Below are 18,955 nucleotides of genomic sequence, written 5' to 3'. Positions count from 1 at the left end.
GTGTTCCGGCGTGTTGTGTGGTCTTTTTGTTTCTCCGATCTTGTCGCGTGCAGGTAGGCAATCTTTTGACTTTTCGTGTGCAGGTTAAGCGGAATTCGTCGACGGGAAAAGTGGGAAAAGTCGAGCTATGGTTACGATAACTTGTGAAATGATACGGTCAGGTTATAAGATCGGGAAGCGATTGAACAAAAATGATACCCGTCAGGTTATAAGCGTCGACAGAATTTACACGGGAAAATGTCGAGCGGTGGTTACGATAACTTGAGAAATGATACCGTCAGGTTATAAGAAGATCGGGACGTGACTGAACAGAAATGATACCCGTCAGGTTTTAAGCGTCGACAGAATTTACAAGGGAAAATGTCGAGCGGTGGTTACGATAACTTGAGAAATGATACCGTCAGGTTATAAGAAGATCGGGACGTGACTGAACAGAAATGATACCCGTCAGGTTTTAAGCGTCGACAGAATTTACAAGGGAAAATGTCGAGCGGTGGTAACGATAACTTGAGAAATGATACCGTCAGGTTATAAGAAGATCGGGACGTGACTGAACAGAAATGATACCCGTCAGGTTTTAAGCATCGACGGAATTTACAAGGGAAAATGTCGAGCGGTGGTTACGATAACTTGAGAAATGATACCGTCAGGTTATAAGAAGATCGGGACGTGACTGAACAGAAATGATACCCGTCAGGTTTTAAGCGTCGACAGAATTTACAAGGGAAAATGTCGAGCGGTGGTAACGATAACTTGAGAAATGATACCGTCAGGTTATAAGAAGATCGGGACGTGACTGAACAGAAATGATACCCGTCAGGTTTTAAGCATCGACGGAATTTACAAGGGAAAATGTCGAGCGGTGGTAACGATAACTTGAGAAATGATACCGTCAGGTTATAAGAAGATCGGGACGTGACTGAACAGAAATGATACCCGTCAGGTTTTAAGCATCGACGGAATTTACAAGGGAAAATGTCGAGCGGTGGTAACGATAACTTGAGAAATGATACCGTCAGGTTATAAGAAGATCGGGACGTGACTGAACAGAAATGATACCCGTCAGGTTTTAAGCGTCGACGGAATTTACAAGGGAAAATGTCGATCGGTGGTTACGATAACTTGAGAAATGATACCGTCAGGTTATAAGAAGATCGGGACGTGACTGAACAGAAATGATACCCGTCAGGTTTTAAGCATCGACGGAATTTACAAGGGAAAATGTCGAGCGGTGGTTACGATAACTTGAGAAATGATACCGTCAGGTTATAAGAAGATCGGGACGTGACTGAACAGAAATGATACCCGTCAGGTTTTAAGCGTCGACAGAATTTACAAGGGAAAATGTCGAGCGGTGGTTACGATAACTTGAGAAATGATACCGTCAGGTTATAAGAAGATCGGGACGTGACTGAACAGAAATGATACCCGTCAGGTTTTAAGCGTCGACGGAATTTACAAGGGAAAATGTCGAGCGGTGGTTACGATAACTTGAGAAATGATACCGTCAGGTTATAAGAAGATCGGGACGTGACTGAACAGAAATGATACCCGTCAGGTTTTAAGCATCGACGGAATTTACAAGGGAAAATGTCGACCGGTGGTTACGATAACTTGAGAAATGATACCGTCAGGTTATAAGAAGATCGGGACGTGACTGAACAGAAATGATACCCGTCAGGTTTTAAGCGTCGACGGAATTTACAAGGGAAAATGTCGAGCGGTGGTTACGATAACTTGAGAAATGATACCGTCAGGTTATAAGAAGATCGGGACGTGACTGAACAGAAATGATACCCGTCAGGTTTTAAGCGTCGACGAAATTTACAAGGGAAAATGTCGAGCGGTGGTTACGAATCGTCTGTTTAAATGTCTAAAAACTCATTTGTTATTCATACTACATTAAGTTGGAATTGTCTTCCCTCATCAGTGTCTACCATTGCCTGTGCTAAGAATTTTAGTGCTGTATTACCCAACCATCTTCCTTTTTTGCATGTGTGATTATATGCAGTTTGTGTCTCTGTTTTGTTAAAAAAAACTTTGTATCCCATTCGCAGCTGCAGTGTTATGTGCCTTGAGTGTATTACAAATAAACAGACAAATTTCATTTCCAGGTGCAACTACTGGTGGGAGTACAACACTTGACTGTAAAAGGCATTCACAACGGAACTCGGAGAAGGAGTTGTTATACTAATGGCACTGTGCAGAAAGGTAATGGCACTGAAGATTACATAATTGGACATTTTTGGGTTTGTTTTCGCTTTCTACATGCATATCGTTCAGAACAATAAAGTATCACATTATTAGTTTAAAGAGTTGAGTCCTGTGGTGCTAATTCCTTTAGTTGACTGCAGCAGCAAGTACTATAATTCTGCAATAATTGCACTTTTTATGGATAAAGCAGTAAAACCTGGAGGGCAATAAGCTTTGCATGTTGCACATCTTTTATTGAACAAAATCCATCTGCTATCTTTAGTAGCTTTCAAAAGTGAAAATGGCATTTAGACTCAAAGCTGGAATTGCTGCTTTTATGCTGCAAGCTTTTTTTCTTTTTTTTTTTTTGCCTCAGACAAACATTTTCGCCACATGTAGTGTACGTAATGCCTTTCATCATAGGCCTTTCATCATTATGAAATGGGGTGAGGCTATGCAGCATGACTCTAAGCCCTGACCGCCTTCGGTCATGAGTGGAATTTACTGACTCCAATCAGGGAGCTTTACTTTGTAAGGCACTGGTGTTGCACATTTGTGCCCGTCAAGATCCGTGGAGGCTTCCAACAAAGGCACGAACCGGTCATTGATTTCTGAAACGATAGGAAAAGAATTTGGGCATACACATCGCTTCAACAGCCACACAATTGCAATTTGTAGGTTTCCCGCCCTACAGCCTTCACACCCATTTTCATGCAATCATTACAAATATATTTACATACATGCGATACTATAAAAAAGAGAACATTAGCGTACATATTTATTTACACAATTGATACAGGACAAGAGTGAGACATTAGCATATCTATTTGCACAGTACTAAATACAGGGAGCGACACATGGGCAAAAGCCAACAAAAGAAGAGGGTGAGGTGCTCTATTGCAAGAGCCCGAAGGCCCGCCAGCACCAGCACTAACTCCTCTTTGGTATAATGGCAACAAGAGAACAGAACAAGGATGCGTAAGAGAGGCATTAGCACATTTATTTGCACAGTACTAAATACAGGGAGCGACACATGGGCAAAGGCCAAAAGGGAGGGTGAGGTGCTCTATTGCAAGAGCCCGAAGGCCCGCCAGCACCAGCACTAGCTCCCGTTTGGTGTTGACAGTGGTCAATGAGCCATACTTACGTAACCTACAAAGTACAGCTAACGTTGCAAGCAAGTGTCATATCACATTTACAAGTGGTTCATGAAGCAATTGTCACTTGGAACTACTCTGTACAAACTAGTGCTAAATTGTTGCATACGCCTGGGGTGGGACAACAGGTGTTCACAATGTAACTCATGTGAATGGTCAGTATAAAAGGAACACAATCACAAATATACAAAGCCAACAGCAGTTAAGTTATGTTAATTTATGTGGGTCTTTACCTAGGCAAGCATTGCAATGCCAGGTAGACCGAGGAGCCCGTTTGATAAGAGCGCATCGGTAATGGTACCATTTCTCACATGAGTCACATTGGATCATTGGAAGCTTCGTTGTGGTCACGGTACAAGAGTTGCAAGCCCAGTGTTTCCGCTTGGCGTCCAACACTTGCATGACACACTGCCATCCTTCATCGGTGAAATAACACTTAATGCAAGAAACGTCAGCATCAACTACATCATCCGGAATTCTGTCAGGAGCACTCTCAACATGCTGTTCATCTGCCTTGTGGCCATGGAGTATCCTTTCTTTAATGTCGCTTCCAGTGAAGAGAATTATGAGCTGCATATCTTCCTCTGCGACTTCCACGTCTACGTCGCCCATCTCTGCTTCCTGTGGAGCTTCTTGAGACTCTCTGCACTGTGCATCAAGGTCGGTTGCCTTCCTTCTGGTCGAGCGTTGTGAAAGCTTTCTGCGTTTTCTGGCTTTGCGTTGCGGGGCAATTCTTTTGTTTGCTGGTGTATAATCGTGATCTGGATGCATTGGCATGTATGCAGGGGTCAAAACACGTTTGAGAGCTAATGCTGCCTTGATTGCCTCATTTGCTGTTGCAAGCGTGTTTTCGGCTGAGTTAGGCAACGGAGTAGAGGTTGAAGACAGAAGTCGTGCTACACCATGTGAAATATCACCCAAAGACTTGAATGCCTTGGCTAGTCGTGGCCGTATAAGAGATGGGGGATGCTCATCAGTTTCTTGGACGAGGCTGTCACTTGCTTCGGGGGAACTTGAACGAGGAACTGGAGATGGGTAGTTACTTGCAGCAACAAATAATGCAGTAGATGACACTGGAAGGGAAGGGGGGTGACTACTACCAAAATGTAGGTGCACTGCATGAATGTGCTTGCACATAAGTGTACAAGGGCACGAACAAATATAGGCATGAACACAAATATTGCACTCGCGGCATCGGAGCTGGCAAGGCGCATGGCAGGTGTTCCTGGCGAGTACTTCGTACTCTTTGGTGCCGCAAACCTTCCACTTGCCATTGTCGAGCGTGGTTATATCGTGAACTGGTATCCCTTTGCCCCTCATATGCGCATGGTAGATGGCGGTCATCGTCTTAGTCGTCTTACCTTTGCTTGAACCGATGAGGACGTCGAACTGTTTCCAATTGGAGTAGGCCAACAAGGTGTGAATTAGCTTATCCGTACGTTTGTTGGCTTTTTTGTCGAGAAACAAGTATTTCAGAACCTTGTGAAATGATTCCAGCTTCATGTTTGTTGAAATATCGCACTCCGTCCTGAAACAAGTCGCCCATTCTTCGACACGATTCATGTAATACGCTTCGAAGTATTGCAGGAACACATGAGTGGACTCATCTATCTGTAGCACCTCTGTAAAGCTCGTCATTTTCTCACGGAAGGCATCTTCTGTCTTCTGTTGAAGGAGGACGTCGATGGTGCTCTCAATTTCCTTCCTCTTTCGCTCGTCCTTCACGGTGCTGTTGAGTTTATTTGACCACGCTCTGCGGACGTGCCATTTACATAGTAACTTCTTTGGTCTGCTCTGGAACGCTTCGCACCATGCATGATAATATTGCTTCGCATCGTCAGTCATGAAAAAATTAGGAGTAACTTCACCGACGCTTTCTTTAACTGCTTTGAGGAAGTGATACAGAGCGGTCTTATTTTCAGTGCTACTAAGGCACCACGCAACAGGAACGCCTTCGCCCGCTGCATCAAGCACCAACAAAGTAATTAGATAAAATTTGTAACCGTTGGTACCGTGTGTCGCATCGAGGCACACGACTTTCGCTCCGAATAACTTGAGCATTTCCTTCTGAAATTCCGTCTGTAAAACAATCATGAAGTCCTTTGTGGGCAAAGGCTGGTCAGAGACATCGTGAGGGACACCTGTAGGCTTGTACATTAATACGCAGTTCTGTGGACTTCCACGGAAAAGTTCAACCATTTTTTTCACGCTTGTTCCGTCATCTTTGTCAAGCTTCCAATCCATGAGACCTTCAGCGTCAGCAATATTTCGCACATCGGCAGTCTTTGTCAGGTGGGAGCGCTTGAGGTCTTCCACACGTGCAGGCATGCTGCCTCGCACATTCCGAACTATCCTGTCATTCGGCACGCCACGAACGTAGTCTTCAATTATGGCTGCTCTATCAGATTGTTGCATCCGGAGATGTTGAACATCGGTTGTGTGGTAGTAGTGGCTGAGGCATCCGCTCACCACAACTTTGCCTGTTGTCAAAGATAACCTCGCGGTTATGTATGCCGTACACATATTACCAATTTTGCAGGAGCCTTGGGACCTCATTTGTCGACATCTGTCTTGTAGCGCCAATTTGCTGTTGCACATTCCGGAGCGGTTACACACATATGAATAGACCTTCGAAGCACCTTCAGTTGCAGCTCCCTTCTGCAGGCAAAACTGGGAGTTTGCGCTTGTTGTTAAGGCATCAAGCCACGTGAGGAACTCATCCATGGAGTCGTGCGTCACTTTCACGACGTTCATATCCATGTTGTGCTGACTTGCAAGGTGGCTCCGCAAGTCGTCTTTCCTTGTGGTAAAAAACGCGCATTCTTCTTCTTCGCACCGCAGAAGAAAACGGGACGCCGTTACATTAGGAGCGATATTATGCTTCGTGCGGTTGTGACGATACAAGTTTTTTACGTTTGTAAATGCGCTCGGGCAATGAGAACACCTGAAAACCTTCGGTGTCGTTTCGGGCGGGGTCACCGAAGCCATGACATCGGCACAAAAATCAAAACTGCACTGTCAGACTTACGTGCGTACACTATGCATCAAAGAACGAAGGTAAAAAGTAAATGAAGATATACAACCTGGTTTTCCGAATATTCACAGCTGGCTTGACAGGGGCGCAGAAGTCTTCGTTGATCGTCTCCAAAAGCAAAGAGAACTCTAAGCGACGTACGTGACGCACTGATCACGGCAGAGAAGAACGCAAGAACGTTCTGGTGATATGCGCGATACCTTTTCCTCAAACGTTCAGAAGAGGGAGCCTTCTACAGTTCACTGAACTTCAACCAGCTTCCTTCTTTGTAACCACCTGGACATGGACCATGGACATGTACCCGAACAAACGTCAAAGGGTTGCGCACGTCACGCACTGACCGTGTTTTCCCAAGCTGCAGAATTCCAAGTAGCCGAATCCTTTGAAGGCGGGAGGCCGCTTTAATCCTTTGAACAAAGTTAGAAACTGGGCTGTCTTGTACAACTGCCTCTTGTACAGCCTAATCTGTATAATTGTCAAGCCAGGACTGACTAACATCATACCAAGCAAGCAGTTGATTCAAGGACATTCTTGGACCTATAAGAGCAACCTATGCATGCTTTGTTGGCCACAGCGTCTTGCGCTATGAAGGGAGTGCTGTTTGGATCATCGCAACTAAAATTTCTCTGTCGGGAACGATTGTTTCTTGACAGGGAGATTGAGATCTGTACATTTTCTATCCCCGGGCTCACAGTTGGAGAGGCTCCTTTCCGATTTGACCAGCTGCGGTTGGAGAGAATGAATTTCATCGTTGTTTACCTTGGAGGCAACGATATAGACAGCGGCCGGGAACCCCACGATGTTGTCAACCACCTCTTGGTACGTATGCCCCTGTTTCCCTGCATTATTTTCGTTTGAGTAGTCATGCCTAGTGCGCAATCACTAATTAATTAACACTTGCACCTTTTCAGGAATTTGCTCACTTCCTCCAAGGCAGCTTTGAGAATGTTTTCCTATGCCAGTTAATGCCCCGACTTGACGATGCCTTGTGCCAGAAGCACAAACGCTTCAACAGGCGCCTGAAAAAAGCGGCGGACAGGACCATACACATTGTCGGGACCGAGGTAACCTTGTATTTTCCTTGCTATCTTTTTTGATGCGCGTTTACCTTGGTTCGTATGTGTTATACATCGACTGTATAGCACGCAAGTAATTGTTGACGAGCGCAATTGGAGGCATGCAGGCTAATGTAACGGTATTGGTGGTAGCGTTTCCTTTCTTTTTTACCTTGAGGGCGCACTAGGGACGAGATAAAAGCGTCCGGTTCCGTGTCTCATCCCTGATCACGGTGTCCCTGATGCACCCCCAAGCTCAAGGAAGTGATACCATCAACATCGTAATTCTTCTTGCGAGAGATTTCTGGTCAGCCATACATTATATACGGATTTTAGGGACCCCCTTTGAAATTTATGTTTTGCTTTCAGTTCAAATTCTTGAAGCACGGTCTAGCCGACAAGCGCCTCCTTGCTGCTGACGGCTACCACGTCGACCGCAAGCACGGCATCAACGCCCTGGCGTTTTGCATACAGCGGGCCCTGCACACAGCGATAGGTACCCCATTGACACCTGCGCCACCGCACCTGACGCCCAGGATCCTCAGGTGCACACGTTGTGCAACTTGCGGCAAAACCGGGGCAAGGAAGCTTACTTGTGGCCATGGAGAGGGAATTTGCGGCGCCTTCCGAGCACACTAAGAGAAAGAATGCAACGAGAAGAAGTAAAAAAACGGCCCTTTTCAGGGCCACCAAATATCTGCCACAATGGCTCGCGTTCTGCGAGTATAGAAAGACCCAGGTTGACGTTAGCAATAAAACATAGCTCAAGCCCGATCAGTCACTGAAACTACAAACAGAGAGTGGGCAACAAAATGCAACTCAGGTTCGTATTTTTTTCTTCTGACGGTATGTTTTTTTTTTTTTTTTTAGTTATCGTAACTCCATCTGTCCACAGCCCGACATTTTCCCTTGTAAATTCTGTCGACGCTTAAAACCTGACGGGTATCATTTCTGTTCAGTCACGTCCCGATCTTCTTATAACCTGACGGTATCATTTCTCAAGTTATCGTAACCACCGCTCGACATTTTCCCTTGTAAATTCCGTCGATGCTTAAAACCTGACGGGTATCATTTCTGTTCAGTCACGTCCCGATCTTCTTATAACCTGACGGTATCATTTCTCAAGTTATCGTTACCACCGCTCGACATTTTCCCTTGTAAATTCCGTCGATGCTTAAAACCTGACGGGTATCATTTCTGTTCAGTCACGTCCCGATCTTCTTATAACCTGACGGTATCATTTCTCAAGTTATCGTTACCACCGCTCGACATTTTCCCTTGTAAATTCTGTCGACGCTTAAAACCTGACGGGTATCATTTCTGTTCAGTCACGTCCCGATCTTATAACCTGACGGTATCATTTCTCAAGTTATCGTAACCACCGCTCGACATTTTCCCTTGTAAATTCCGTCGATGCTTAAAACCTGACGGGTATCATTTCTGTTCAGTCACGTCCCGATCTTCTTATAACCTGACGGTATCATTTCTCAAGTTATCGTTACCACCGGTCGACATTTTCCCTTGTAAATTCCGTCGATGCTTAAAACCTGACGGGTATCATTTCTGTTCAGTCACGTCCCGATCTTCTTATAACCTGACAGTATCATTTCTCAAGTTATCGTTATACCACCGCTCGACATTTTCCCTTGTAAATTCCGTCGACATTTTCCCTTGTAAATTCCGTCGATGCTTAAAACCTGACGGGTATCATTTCTGTTCAGTCACGTCCCGATCTTCTTATAACCTGACGGTATCATTTCTCAAGTTATCGTAACCACCGCTCGACATTTTCCCTTGTAAATTCCGTCGATGCTTAAAACCTGACGGGTATCATTTCTGTTCAGTCACGTCCCGATCTTCTTATAACCTGACGGTATCATTTCTCAAGTTATCGTAACCACCGCTCGACATTTTCCCTTGTAAATTCCGTCGACGCTTAAAACCTGACGGGTATCATTTCTGTTCAGTCACGTCCCGATCTTCTTATAACCTGACGGTATCATTTCTCAAGTTATCGTAACCACCGCTCGACATTTTCCCTTGTAAATTCCGTCGATGCTTAAAACCTGACGGGTATCATTTCTGTTCAGTCACGTCCCGATCTTCTTATAACCTGACGGTATCATTTCTCAAGTTATCGTAACCACCGCTCGACATTTTCCCTTGTAAATTCCGTCGACGCTTAAAACCTGACGGGTATCATTTCTGTTCAGTCACGTCCCGATCTTCTTATAACCTGACGGTATCATTTCTCAAGTTATCGTAACCACCGCTCGACATTTTCCCTTGTAAATTCCGTCGATGCTTAAAACCTGACGGGTATCATTTCTGTTCAGTCACGTCCCGATCTTCTTATAACCTGACGGTATCATTTCTCAAGTTATCGTAACCACCGCTCGACATTTTCCCTTGTAAATTCCGTCGATGCTTAAAACCTGACGGGTATCATTTCTGTTCAGTCACGTCCCGATCTTCTTATAACCTGACGGTATCATTTCTCAAGTTATCGTAACCACCGCTCGACATTTTCCCTTGTAAATTCCGTCGATGCTTAAAACCTGACGGGTATCATTTCTGTTAGGTCACGTCCCGATCTTCTTATAACCTGACGGTATCATTTCTCAAGTTATCGTAACCACCGCTCGACATTTTCCCTTGTAAATTCTGTCGACGCTTAAAACCTGACGGGTATCATTTCTGTTCAGTCACGTCCCGATCTTCTTATAACCTGACGGTATCATTTCTCAAGTTATCGTAACCACCGCTCGACATTTTCCCTTGTAAATTCCGTCGATGCTTAAAACCTGACGGGTATCATTTCTGTTCAGTCACGTCCCGATCTTCTTATAACCTGACGGTATCATTTCTCAAGTTATCGTTACCACCGCTCGACATTTTCCCTTGTAAATTCCGTCGATGCTTAAAACCTGACGGGTATCATTTCTGTTCAGTCACGTCCCGATCTTCTTATAACCTGACGGTATCATTTCTCAAGTTATCGTTACCACCGCTCGACATTTTCCCTTGTAAATTCTGTCGACGCTTAAAACCTGACGGGTATCATTTCTGTTCAGTCACGTCCCGATCTTATAACCTGACGGTATCATTTCTCAAGTTATCGTAACCACCGCTCGACATTTTCCCTTGTAAATTCCGTCGATGCTTAAAACCTGACGGGTATCATTTCTGTTCAGTCACGTCCCGATCTTCTTATAACCTGACGGTATCATTTCTCAAGTTATCGTTACCACCGGTCGACATTTTCCCTTGTAAATTCCGTCGATGCTTAAAACCTGACGGGTATCATTTCTGTTCAGTCACGTCCCGATCTTCTTATAACCTGACAGTATCATTTCTCAAGTTATCGTTATACCACCGCTCGACATTTTCCCTTGTAAATTCCGTCGACATTTTCCCTTGTAAATTCCGTCGATGCTTAAAACCTGACGGGTATCATTTCTGTTAGGTCACGTCCCGATCTTCTTATAACCTGACGGTATCATTTCTCAAGTTATCGTAACCACCGCTCGACATTTTCCCTTGTAAATTCTGTCGACGCTTAAAACCTGACGGGTATCATTTCTGTTCAGTCACGTCCCGATCTTCTTATAACCTGACGGTATCATTTCTCAAGTTATCGTAACCACCGCTCGACATTTTCCCTTGTAAATTCCGTCGATGCTTAAAACCTGACGGGTATCATTTCTGTTCAGTCACGTCCCGATCTTCTTATAACCTGACGGTATCATTTCTCAAGTTATCGTTACCACCGCTCGACATTTTCCCTTGTAAATTCCGTCGATGCTTAAAACCTGACGGGTATCATTTCTGTTCAGTCACGTCCCGATCTTCTTATAACCTGACGGTATCATTTCTCAAGTTATCGTTACCACCGCTCGACATTTTCCCTTGTAAATTCTGTCGACGCTTAAAACCTGACGGGTATCATTTCTGTTCAGTCACGTCCCGATCTTATAACCTGACGGTATCATTTCTCAAGTTATCGTAACCACCGCTCGACATTTTCCCTTGTAAATTCCGTCGATGCTTAAAACCTGACGGGTATCATTTCTGTTCAGTCACGTCCCGATCTTCTTATAACCTGACGGTATCATTTCTCAAGTTATCGTTACCACCGGTCGACATTTTCCCTTGTAAATTCCGTCGATGCTTAAAACCTGACGGGTATCATTTCTGTTCAGTCACGTCCCGATCTTCTTATAACCTGACAGTATCATTTCTCAAGTTATCGTTATACCACCGCTCGACATTTTCCCTTGTAAATTCCGTCGACATTTTCCCTTGTAAATTCCGTCGATGCTTAAAACCTGACGGGTATCATTTCTGTTAGGTCACGTCCCGATCTTCTTATAACCTGACGGTATCATTTCTCAAGTTATCGTAACCACCGCTCGACATTTTCCCTTGTAAATTCTGTCGACGCTTAAAACCTGACGGGTATCATTTCTGTTCAGTCACGTCCCGATCTTCTTATAACCTGACGGTATCATTTCTCAAGTTATCGTAACCACCGCTCGACATTTTCCCTTGTAAATTCCGTCGATGCTTAAAACCTGACGGGTATCATTTCTGTTCAGTCACGTCCCGATCTTCTTATAACCTGACGGTATCATTTCTCAAGTTATCGTTACCACCGCTCGACATTTTCCCTTGTAAATTCCGTCGATGCTTAAAACCTGACGGGTATCATTTCTGTTCAGTCACGTCCCGATCTTCTTATAACCTGACGGTATCATTTCTCAAGTTATCGTTACCACCGCTCGACATTTTCCCTTGTAAATTCTGTCGACGCTTAAAACCTGACGGGTATCATTTCTGTTCAGTCACGTCCCGATCTTATAACCTGACGGTATCATTTCTCAAGTTATCGTAACCACCGCTCGACATTTTCCCTTGTAAATTCCGTCGATGCTTAAAACCTGACGGGTATCATTTCTGTTCAGTCACGTCCCGATCTTCTTATAACCTGACGGTATCATTTCTCAAGTTATCGTTACCACCGGTCGACATTTTCCCTTGTAAATTCCGTCGATGCTTAAAACCTGACGGGTATCATTTCTGTTCAGTCACGTCCCGATCTTCTTATAACCTGACAGTATCATTTCTCAAGTTATCGTTATACCACCGCTCGACATTTTCCCTTGTAAATTCCGTCGACGCTTAAAACCTGACGGGTATCATTTCTGCTCAGTCACGTCCCGATCTTCTTATAACCTGACAGTATCATTTCTCAAGTTATCGTAACCACCGCTCGACATTTTCCCTTGTAAATTGTAATGTAATCCGTTCCTTGTAATGTAATCCGTCGACGCTTAAAACCCCAGCAAGTACAGTACTAAGAAAAAAATACAAAACCACAGCAAGTACAGTATTAAGAAAAAATATAAAAATCACGGCTTCCTTTTTCTCGCGCAACAAAACAGTACACACAGCTTGACACAGCACTCACACACACACCAGCCAATGAGAATCAGGGACTACGTTTTGACGCGGAAGCATGAAGGGATGGAGTGACGCGGCAATGATACCCGTCAGGTTTTAGCGTCTTGTCTCAGCAGGTGCGTGCTCATGCTCGTGCAGCCACTCGAATCCAATCCAATCCACGTCTCCACGAAACGGACCACGGGCGATGTTGTTCGCGCGTTGCTGAAACTGGTGGATGAATAATGTTCGCGCTGCTAGCGTACCGTCATTTCAACACTGTGTATATACAGAGTTGTCATTGCTGTTGCTAAAGAACTTATTTTAAGATGAGTACCGTCCTGACAGAAGATCAGAAGCGAAGAATCGAAGAGAACAGGTTGAAGGCATTGGAACGTCGAAAAGCCTCCCAAAACGCCAGATTAGCAGCGAATCAGGCTCAGAATAACTTCCAGCCATCTACATGTAGCACAGCTAAAGCCAACAACGCGAGTTCTCAAGCTTACACATCACAGGGCAAGCCAACTTTCTATTCCCAGGAATCTCGAAATCAGCTGTCTGTTACGCCAGCAAACAGCAACAGACAGTCAACAAGTCAAAAGTCATGCACATCTTACACGGCCCCTAATATAACAAATGCCAGCACACAAAACCAGAGTATCTCCTCCTTTGCAAGCACATCCAACAAAGTTACAAGTGGTTCTTGCGTTATGATCTCGCATGATAGATTCTCTGTGGACGTTCCTTATCATCAGCAGATGATAGAGATATTTAGGAGTATGCCGTCGAAAATGTACGACGCGGAGAAAAAACGTTGGAGCTTCGCAATAAGTGAGTACGAAAGCCTAATGGAAAAATTGAAACCATTGAGACCCAGTGTTGTGCTTGGTGGAATTCCACCGTACGTGATAACAGCTTTGAAGTCTCGCACAGCATCATTTGATGTCGACCTCAGTGGTCTGGATAGCAAACTCAGTTCGTCACTTTTCCCCTTTCAAAGAGAAGGAGTGTGCACTGCAGTGCAGCGAGGTGGCAGAATTTTGATTGCCGACGATATGGGACTTGGCAAGACCATTCAGGCTATAGCTGTTGCTTCTTACTACAGGGAAGAATGGCCTGTGTTAGTAATAACGCCTTCCTCTGTTCGATTCGCCTGGAAAGAAGCTTTCCTGCAATGGGTACCGTCCTTGGCCGTCGACAACATTACTGTTCTGTTAACGTCAACGGACGCGGTGTCAAATCACGAAGTTGTCATTACTAGTTACGATCTGATGTCCAGGAAGGCTGAAGAAATGTGCAATGCACAATACAGGGTGGTAATCTTAGACGAAAGTCATTTTATCAAGAACCCAAAGTCGGCTCGGACAAAAGCGTGTCAGAAGGCAATGAAAAAAGCAAGACGAGTTATACTCCTCACGGGGACTCCAGCCCTGTCGCGTCCCGTTGAATTGTACACACAGATCAGTGCAGTGGTGCCGAAATTCTTTCCGGGAATGCAAGAGTTTGGGATCCGCTACTGCAATGGCAAACTCACGTCTTGGGGTTGGGACTACAGTGGTTCTTCGAATATGCACGAGCTGCAACTTCTTCTCGAGAAGACGATAATGATACGGAGACTGAAGTCCGACGTCATCTCTCAGCTTCCCGCCAAACAAAGGCAGGTGGTTCTGCTGGACCCCGGTACTATTAAGACGAGCGATAAAGTACTGAAACACATGGCTAAAGAGATGCAAAATAAGGATATCCAAGGCATGCAACGCAGAGGGGTGCTGTTAACGTACTTTCGTGAAACCGGGCTTGTCAAGGCGAAAGCAATCTGCAAGTATATCGAGGACCTTTTAGAAGGCGACCAAAAGTTCCTGTGTTTTGCACACCACCAGAATGTTATGGATGAGATTTGCGAGTTGCTGACCAATAAGACATGCAGCCACATTCGGATTGATGGCAAAACTCTGCCAGAGACTCGAAAACAGCTATGCGACAAGTTCCAGTACGATGAGACGTGCAAAGTAGCGGTGCTCAGCATAACGGCTGCTAACGCAGGCATCACGCTTAGTGCAGCGAGCCTGGTGGTGTTTGCAGAGCTGTTCTGGAATCCTGGAATCCTCACGCAGGCTGAGGACAGGGCGCACCGGATCGGACAACAAAACTGTGTTATCGTACAGTACTTGGTGGCCAAGGGAACTGCGGACGACTACATCTGGCCACTTGTGCAGAAAAAGTTGGACATCCTTAGCAAGGCTGGCTTGAGCAAAGACAACTTTCACGAAGTCGACCTGAGAGTGAGTAAGGAGCGGGAGCAACCGACACTGGATGACTTTCTTAATGATGACGCCACGTTGATAGATCTACTTGACGACTTTGACACTGAAAGTGAGATTGTTGTGAAAAAGTCGAAAATGATGTGAGAGGTCCTGCATGCTTTTCCACATATTTTATTTTATACAACTTTAGCATTAAAAGAACATTGAGAGATGCACATGGTCTTAATTTTTCAACTTGGAAATTTTTGCAAAAGTTGTTCGTGTTGTTTCGCGACAGAATGATTAATGCACATCAACCTTCCATTTGGTATATGTTGGTTTAAAATAGCGTGGAGAAGTCCTACTTTTGACATCAACTCAAATGGCAGCACTGTTGGAATGTGGGAGCATATACTGTGAACGATGTACCTATGCACTTGCTGGGCAAGTGTAATATTTTCTTTTCCCTTACAAACCATTACAAAACAAGTGTCATTCACAGCGTGCCAAAGAACAACGCCCCCAGGAACGTCAATGTCATTTAGTGGAAATATTCCGGTCCTCTCTACGAACACAGTGCCGTGGTCTGTCGTCGGCCTTGGTGAGAGACCTGTATTCAGTTGAGACAAAACTTCCTCCATTACGTATTGGTGAATTCGCTTCAGAAAGTCTGATGTGGTTTTGTGGTCTTCGTGGAGTTCGCTCGGACCACGAGAGGTATTTAACTCGTCAGAGTCTGTGAGTTCATTAGATCGGCTGCAATCTGACTTTTTCTTTGTGAAGCCATAAAATGATGAAAAAATCACGCCACTTGTTCGAACTGGGGTAGAAAGAATAACAAATGCGAGCACCATTTCACAAAGTTGCTGTGCGTTTGCGTTGTTTGCGTTGTCTGCTCAAAAACGTTGTCACGTGGATACAAGAACAAGTTCAACTGGACACGTTTGTTTATGCACAACTATGATACAAGAGGCATTGCTTATGAAGCAAATAATATAACATTCTGTTCCGTTTCCTCGAACCATCTCTAAATAACATTTATTATAGTCCTGCGATTAAGTCTTCGTATTTGCTCGAACGGAATGCAGCGCCAACCTAGGATGTCCCGATCAATATGTCGAAGCAGGCAGTCCTTGTATCTGCAGCGGGTTGCAGAGCCTTGACTCTTTTTAGCTGTCTCATATTTTTACAAAATTTTTAAGCAAATCTTTTAAAACGTGCAGAAAGTTATGGGAGCATCTCCGGCTCCAGTCGTTTTATTTACATTACTATGGCTTGCAATCGGCGGTGTTATGCCATTTTTTGTACCAAAAGGTGATAACCGAGGGTAAGTTAGCCCGGGTTTACAATGTCTTGTGAAGATCTGTGCAGTGCTGCGTTCAACCCTTATGCATGAAAATCGCAGGACATAACTTCTATTCGTTGGGCACAGTACATTAATTTGGTCGGATTCTTTCCCTCCGAAAGCCTAGCCGAGTGCAATACTGTATGCTACCCAAGAAAACATTCCGCAGATGTTCTCTGCTCACGCTCGTTCATCTTTTTTCCAGACTCATTCAGACCATGATAATATTAACGGCAGTCTCATGTTATACATTGTGAGTAACGATTAATTTGCACACGCATGTTCTACCTGATAGTAAAGACGCAATGATTGCATGTGTCTTTTCAAGCTGGCTATGCGCATACATGTCACAAATGAACCCGCTCATTGGTCCACAACTGGAGAATGACACGTTGGTCATCATGAGGCACGAATGGATGTGAAACTACTGAACGGTACGTGTTTACCTCCAAACACCACGGGATGTCGCAATTCTTCGATCCAAATCTTCCTCAGATATTCCGCTTTACCCACGTTCAATACAGAACTGCATGTACTGCCATCAGAAAAAAAAAAAAAAAAAAAGAATTTGCGAGCCCCGAGTATCACTTTCTTAGTTCTTTCAATTTATTCTCTATACATTTTCTTACAGCACAAGAACTACCAATCTCAAGGAATACCCCAGTCACAGTCTGTGTGCTTCCCATTGCCGTGATGTTGAGCTGTTGATGTCACAAGTACTTCTCAAAGACAGCTTGACTACAAGCTCGTAGCTCACTTGCAGAGGTTGTGATGGAGGGAGAATCAGTGTGGTGGTGTCTCGTAGTGTATTTCTCTTTCTTTGAACGAGTATCGCTTGGTGGTAGCAATTTGACGGCACCGTAATCGTGTGCATGCATCTTTTGAGTATGTAGTTGTACTGTGACAGTGTTCTGCACAAAATACTTGTACGCAGGGCCCTAGATGTGGAGGTGGTTCCTGCATTTGGGATCCTACTCCGAAATGAAATCTTGGGGTGAAGACCCTCCCTCACAATTTCATCGCATCTACGTCCCTGCTTTGTAGGAAGGTAGTTATCTTTCCGGAGATCCCACTTGCTAATGTCTTCTTCTGTCGACATGCACCAACTGCGATGCCTATCCATCTTACCTGCAACAAGTCTTAGACCCAATATAGTTACGTGTTCGTGTAAAGGCTACAGCAACAAAGAAAGAAAACACGCGCATAGTCAGATCATGCATTTCTCATTAACCTGACCATGGTTAGAGGATGCGAAGTGCTGTTGTACTATAGGTGTATCAGCAGTAAGCTGTAATAGTTCAGGTCTGTACACAGGGTGTCCCAGAAAACGTGCCATTGAATTTCAATAAGTAAACTACGCCACATGGAATCATGCGGTCAGTGGCATTTGTTGTTACTAGGTTTTTGCCACCTCCTGATGTGCATGTCATGTAACCTAAGTTTAATTATGTAAATTTTTGCGAAGTGAACTCGGAAATTTGCCAAGTAAAGGTCAACTTTTTTTCTCCACCAATGTGAAGAGCGTGCCGAATTTACTAAAATTGATTATAATTGACAGGAATATTGAGGAGCTATCGGATCGGAAAAGATAACCGCAAATCATGCTCTACGTAGCTTGTGGAGGATAGCGCGCAACAAATTTTTCAGCGAAATCATTGTCGGTCCGACGAAAGGAGGTTGGAAACTGGGCTTCCAACCTCCTTTCGTCGGACTGACAGCAATTGCGCTCAAAAAGCCCTCGCGCGTTATACTTAGGGCCTGACTTTTTAGGGTTAAACCCGTATCCACCCGATATTTACCCCCCGAACGAAATCTGTAAAATTCGGGTTTAACCCGAATCTACCCGAAAACATCAGGGTCGCCTGGCACACTCGTAAGCGTGCATTAAAATAAAGTTTGATAACATTGCTAAACATTAGTTCCATGTTAAGACAAATTTTTATTAAACAAAAAAAAATCACCCGAATTCCTGACAACAGAATATGCCGTAACGGGATTTAACCCGAATACACCCGAATTTTCAAATGAAAAATATCACCCGATATTTACCCCCCGAATTTGGCCAAAAATAAAACCCGAAAAAGTCAGGCCCTATATACTCAAGTGCCCCAAGAAGCATGATGTTCGGCTATTTTCCCCGATAGGATAGATCCTGAATATCACTGTCAGTTATCATGAATTTGAGTAAATTCGGCACGCTCTTCATGTTGGTGGGGTAAAAAAGTAACCTTTACTTGGCAAATTTCCGAGTTCACTTCGCAAAAATTTATGTAATTAAACGTATGTTACATGACATGCATATCAGGAGGTGGCAAAGACCTAGTAAGAACAATGCCGTTGACAGCATCGTTCTAGGTGGCGTTTTTTATTAGAATTCAATGACACGTTTTCTGGGACACCCTGTATATGTAGATGTAACTGTACTTTCTGTAGTGTGACTGTACACTGTTTCAGACATGTCGTGTAAGTATTTACACAATTTAACT

General features: G+C 44.3%; 4 protein-coding genes across 4 annotated transcripts; 3 read left to right on the top strand and 1 right to left on the bottom strand.

Moving 5' to 3' along the window:
- Position 1: 1 nt before the first annotated feature.
- Positions 2–8,246, top strand: LOC135396951 (uncharacterized). The gene is made up of 5 exons (XM_064628204.1): positions 2–53; positions 2,115–2,211; positions 7,079–7,203; positions 7,296–7,448; positions 7,809–8,246. The coding sequence occupies exons 3-5, from the start codon at positions 7,123–7,125 to the stop codon at positions 8,076–8,078; spliced, it is 504 nt and encodes a 167-aa protein (XP_064484274.1). The 5' UTR covers positions 2–53; positions 2,115–2,211; positions 7,079–7,122; the 3' UTR covers positions 8,079–8,246.
- Positions 8,247–13,059: 4,813 nt separating this feature from the next.
- LOC135377457 (SWI/SNF-related matrix-associated actin-dependent regulator of chromatin subfamily A-like protein 1) lies at positions 13,060–15,360 on the top strand. Its single transcript, XM_064609864.1, has one exon. The coding sequence runs from the start codon at positions 13,211–13,213 to the stop codon at positions 15,287–15,289; it is 2,079 nt and encodes a 692-aa protein (XP_064465934.1). The 5' UTR covers positions 13,060–13,210; the 3' UTR covers positions 15,290–15,360.
- Positions 15,301–16,080, bottom strand: LOC135377458 (uncharacterized). Its single transcript, XM_064609865.1, has one exon. It carries the CDS (start codon positions 15,976–15,978, stop codon positions 15,376–15,378), a length of 603 nt encoding a protein of 200 aa, XP_064465935.1. The 5' UTR covers positions 15,979–16,080; the 3' UTR covers positions 15,301–15,375.
- Positions 16,081–16,244: 164 nt separating this feature from the next.
- Positions 16,245–17,416, top strand: LOC135377456 (V-type proton ATPase subunit e 2-like). Its single transcript, XM_064609863.1, has 4 exons — positions 16,245–16,451; positions 16,675–16,722; positions 16,798–16,903; positions 17,101–17,416. The coding sequence occupies exons 1-3, from the start codon at positions 16,354–16,356 to the stop codon at positions 16,889–16,891; spliced, it is 240 nt and encodes a 79-aa protein (XP_064465933.1). The 5' UTR covers positions 16,245–16,353; the 3' UTR covers positions 16,892–16,903; positions 17,101–17,416.
- Positions 17,417–18,955: the final 1,539 nt, after the last annotated feature.

The sequence above is a fragment of the Ornithodoros turicata genome, chromosome 1 (genome assembly GCF_037126465.1).
Source record: "Ornithodoros turicata isolate Travis chromosome 1, ASM3712646v1, whole genome shotgun sequence".
In the NCBI taxonomy this organism is placed as follows: Eukaryota; Metazoa; Arthropoda; class Arachnida; order Ixodida; family Argasidae; genus Ornithodoros; species Ornithodoros turicata.
Note: the sequence above shows the minus strand (reverse complement) of the source record. Positions and strands in the feature narration are given on the sequence as shown.

What these genes read in the sequence shown, in the direction of transcription:
- LOC135377456 (XM_064609863.1), top strand. Translation starts at nt 16,354, where the DNA reads ATGGGAGCATCTCCGGCTCCAGTCGTTTTATTTACATTACTATGGCTT. An exon ending in CCAAAAGGTGATAACCGAGG is followed by an intron (nt 16,452 to 16,674) that starts GTAAGTTAGCCC and finishes TCTTTTTTCCAG; the next exon opens with ACTCATTCAGACCATGATAA. An exon ending in GCAGTCTCATGTTATACATT is followed by an intron (nt 16,723 to 16,797) that starts GTGAGTAACGAT and finishes TGTCTTTTCAAG; the next exon opens with CTGGCTATGCGCATACATGT.
- LOC135396951 (XM_064628204.1), top strand. Translation starts at nt 7,123, where the DNA reads ATGAATTTCATCGTTGTTTACCTTGGAGGCAACGATATAGACAGCGGC. An exon ending in ATGTTGTCAACCACCTCTTG is followed by an intron (nt 7,204 to 7,295) that starts GTACGTATGCCC and finishes GCACCTTTTCAG; the next exon opens with GAATTTGCTCACTTCCTCCA. An exon ending in TACACATTGTCGGGACCGAG is followed by an intron (nt 7,449 to 7,808) that starts GTAACCTTGTAT and finishes TTTTGCTTTCAG; the next exon opens with TTCAAATTCTTGAAGCACGG.
- LOC135377458 (XM_064609865.1), bottom strand. Translation starts at nt 15,978, where the DNA reads ATGGTGCTCGCATTTGTTATTCTTTCTACCCCAGTTCGAACAAGTGGC.
- LOC135377457 (XM_064609864.1), top strand. Translation starts at nt 13,211, where the DNA reads ATGAGTACCGTCCTGACAGAAGATCAGAAGCGAAGAATCGAAGAGAAC.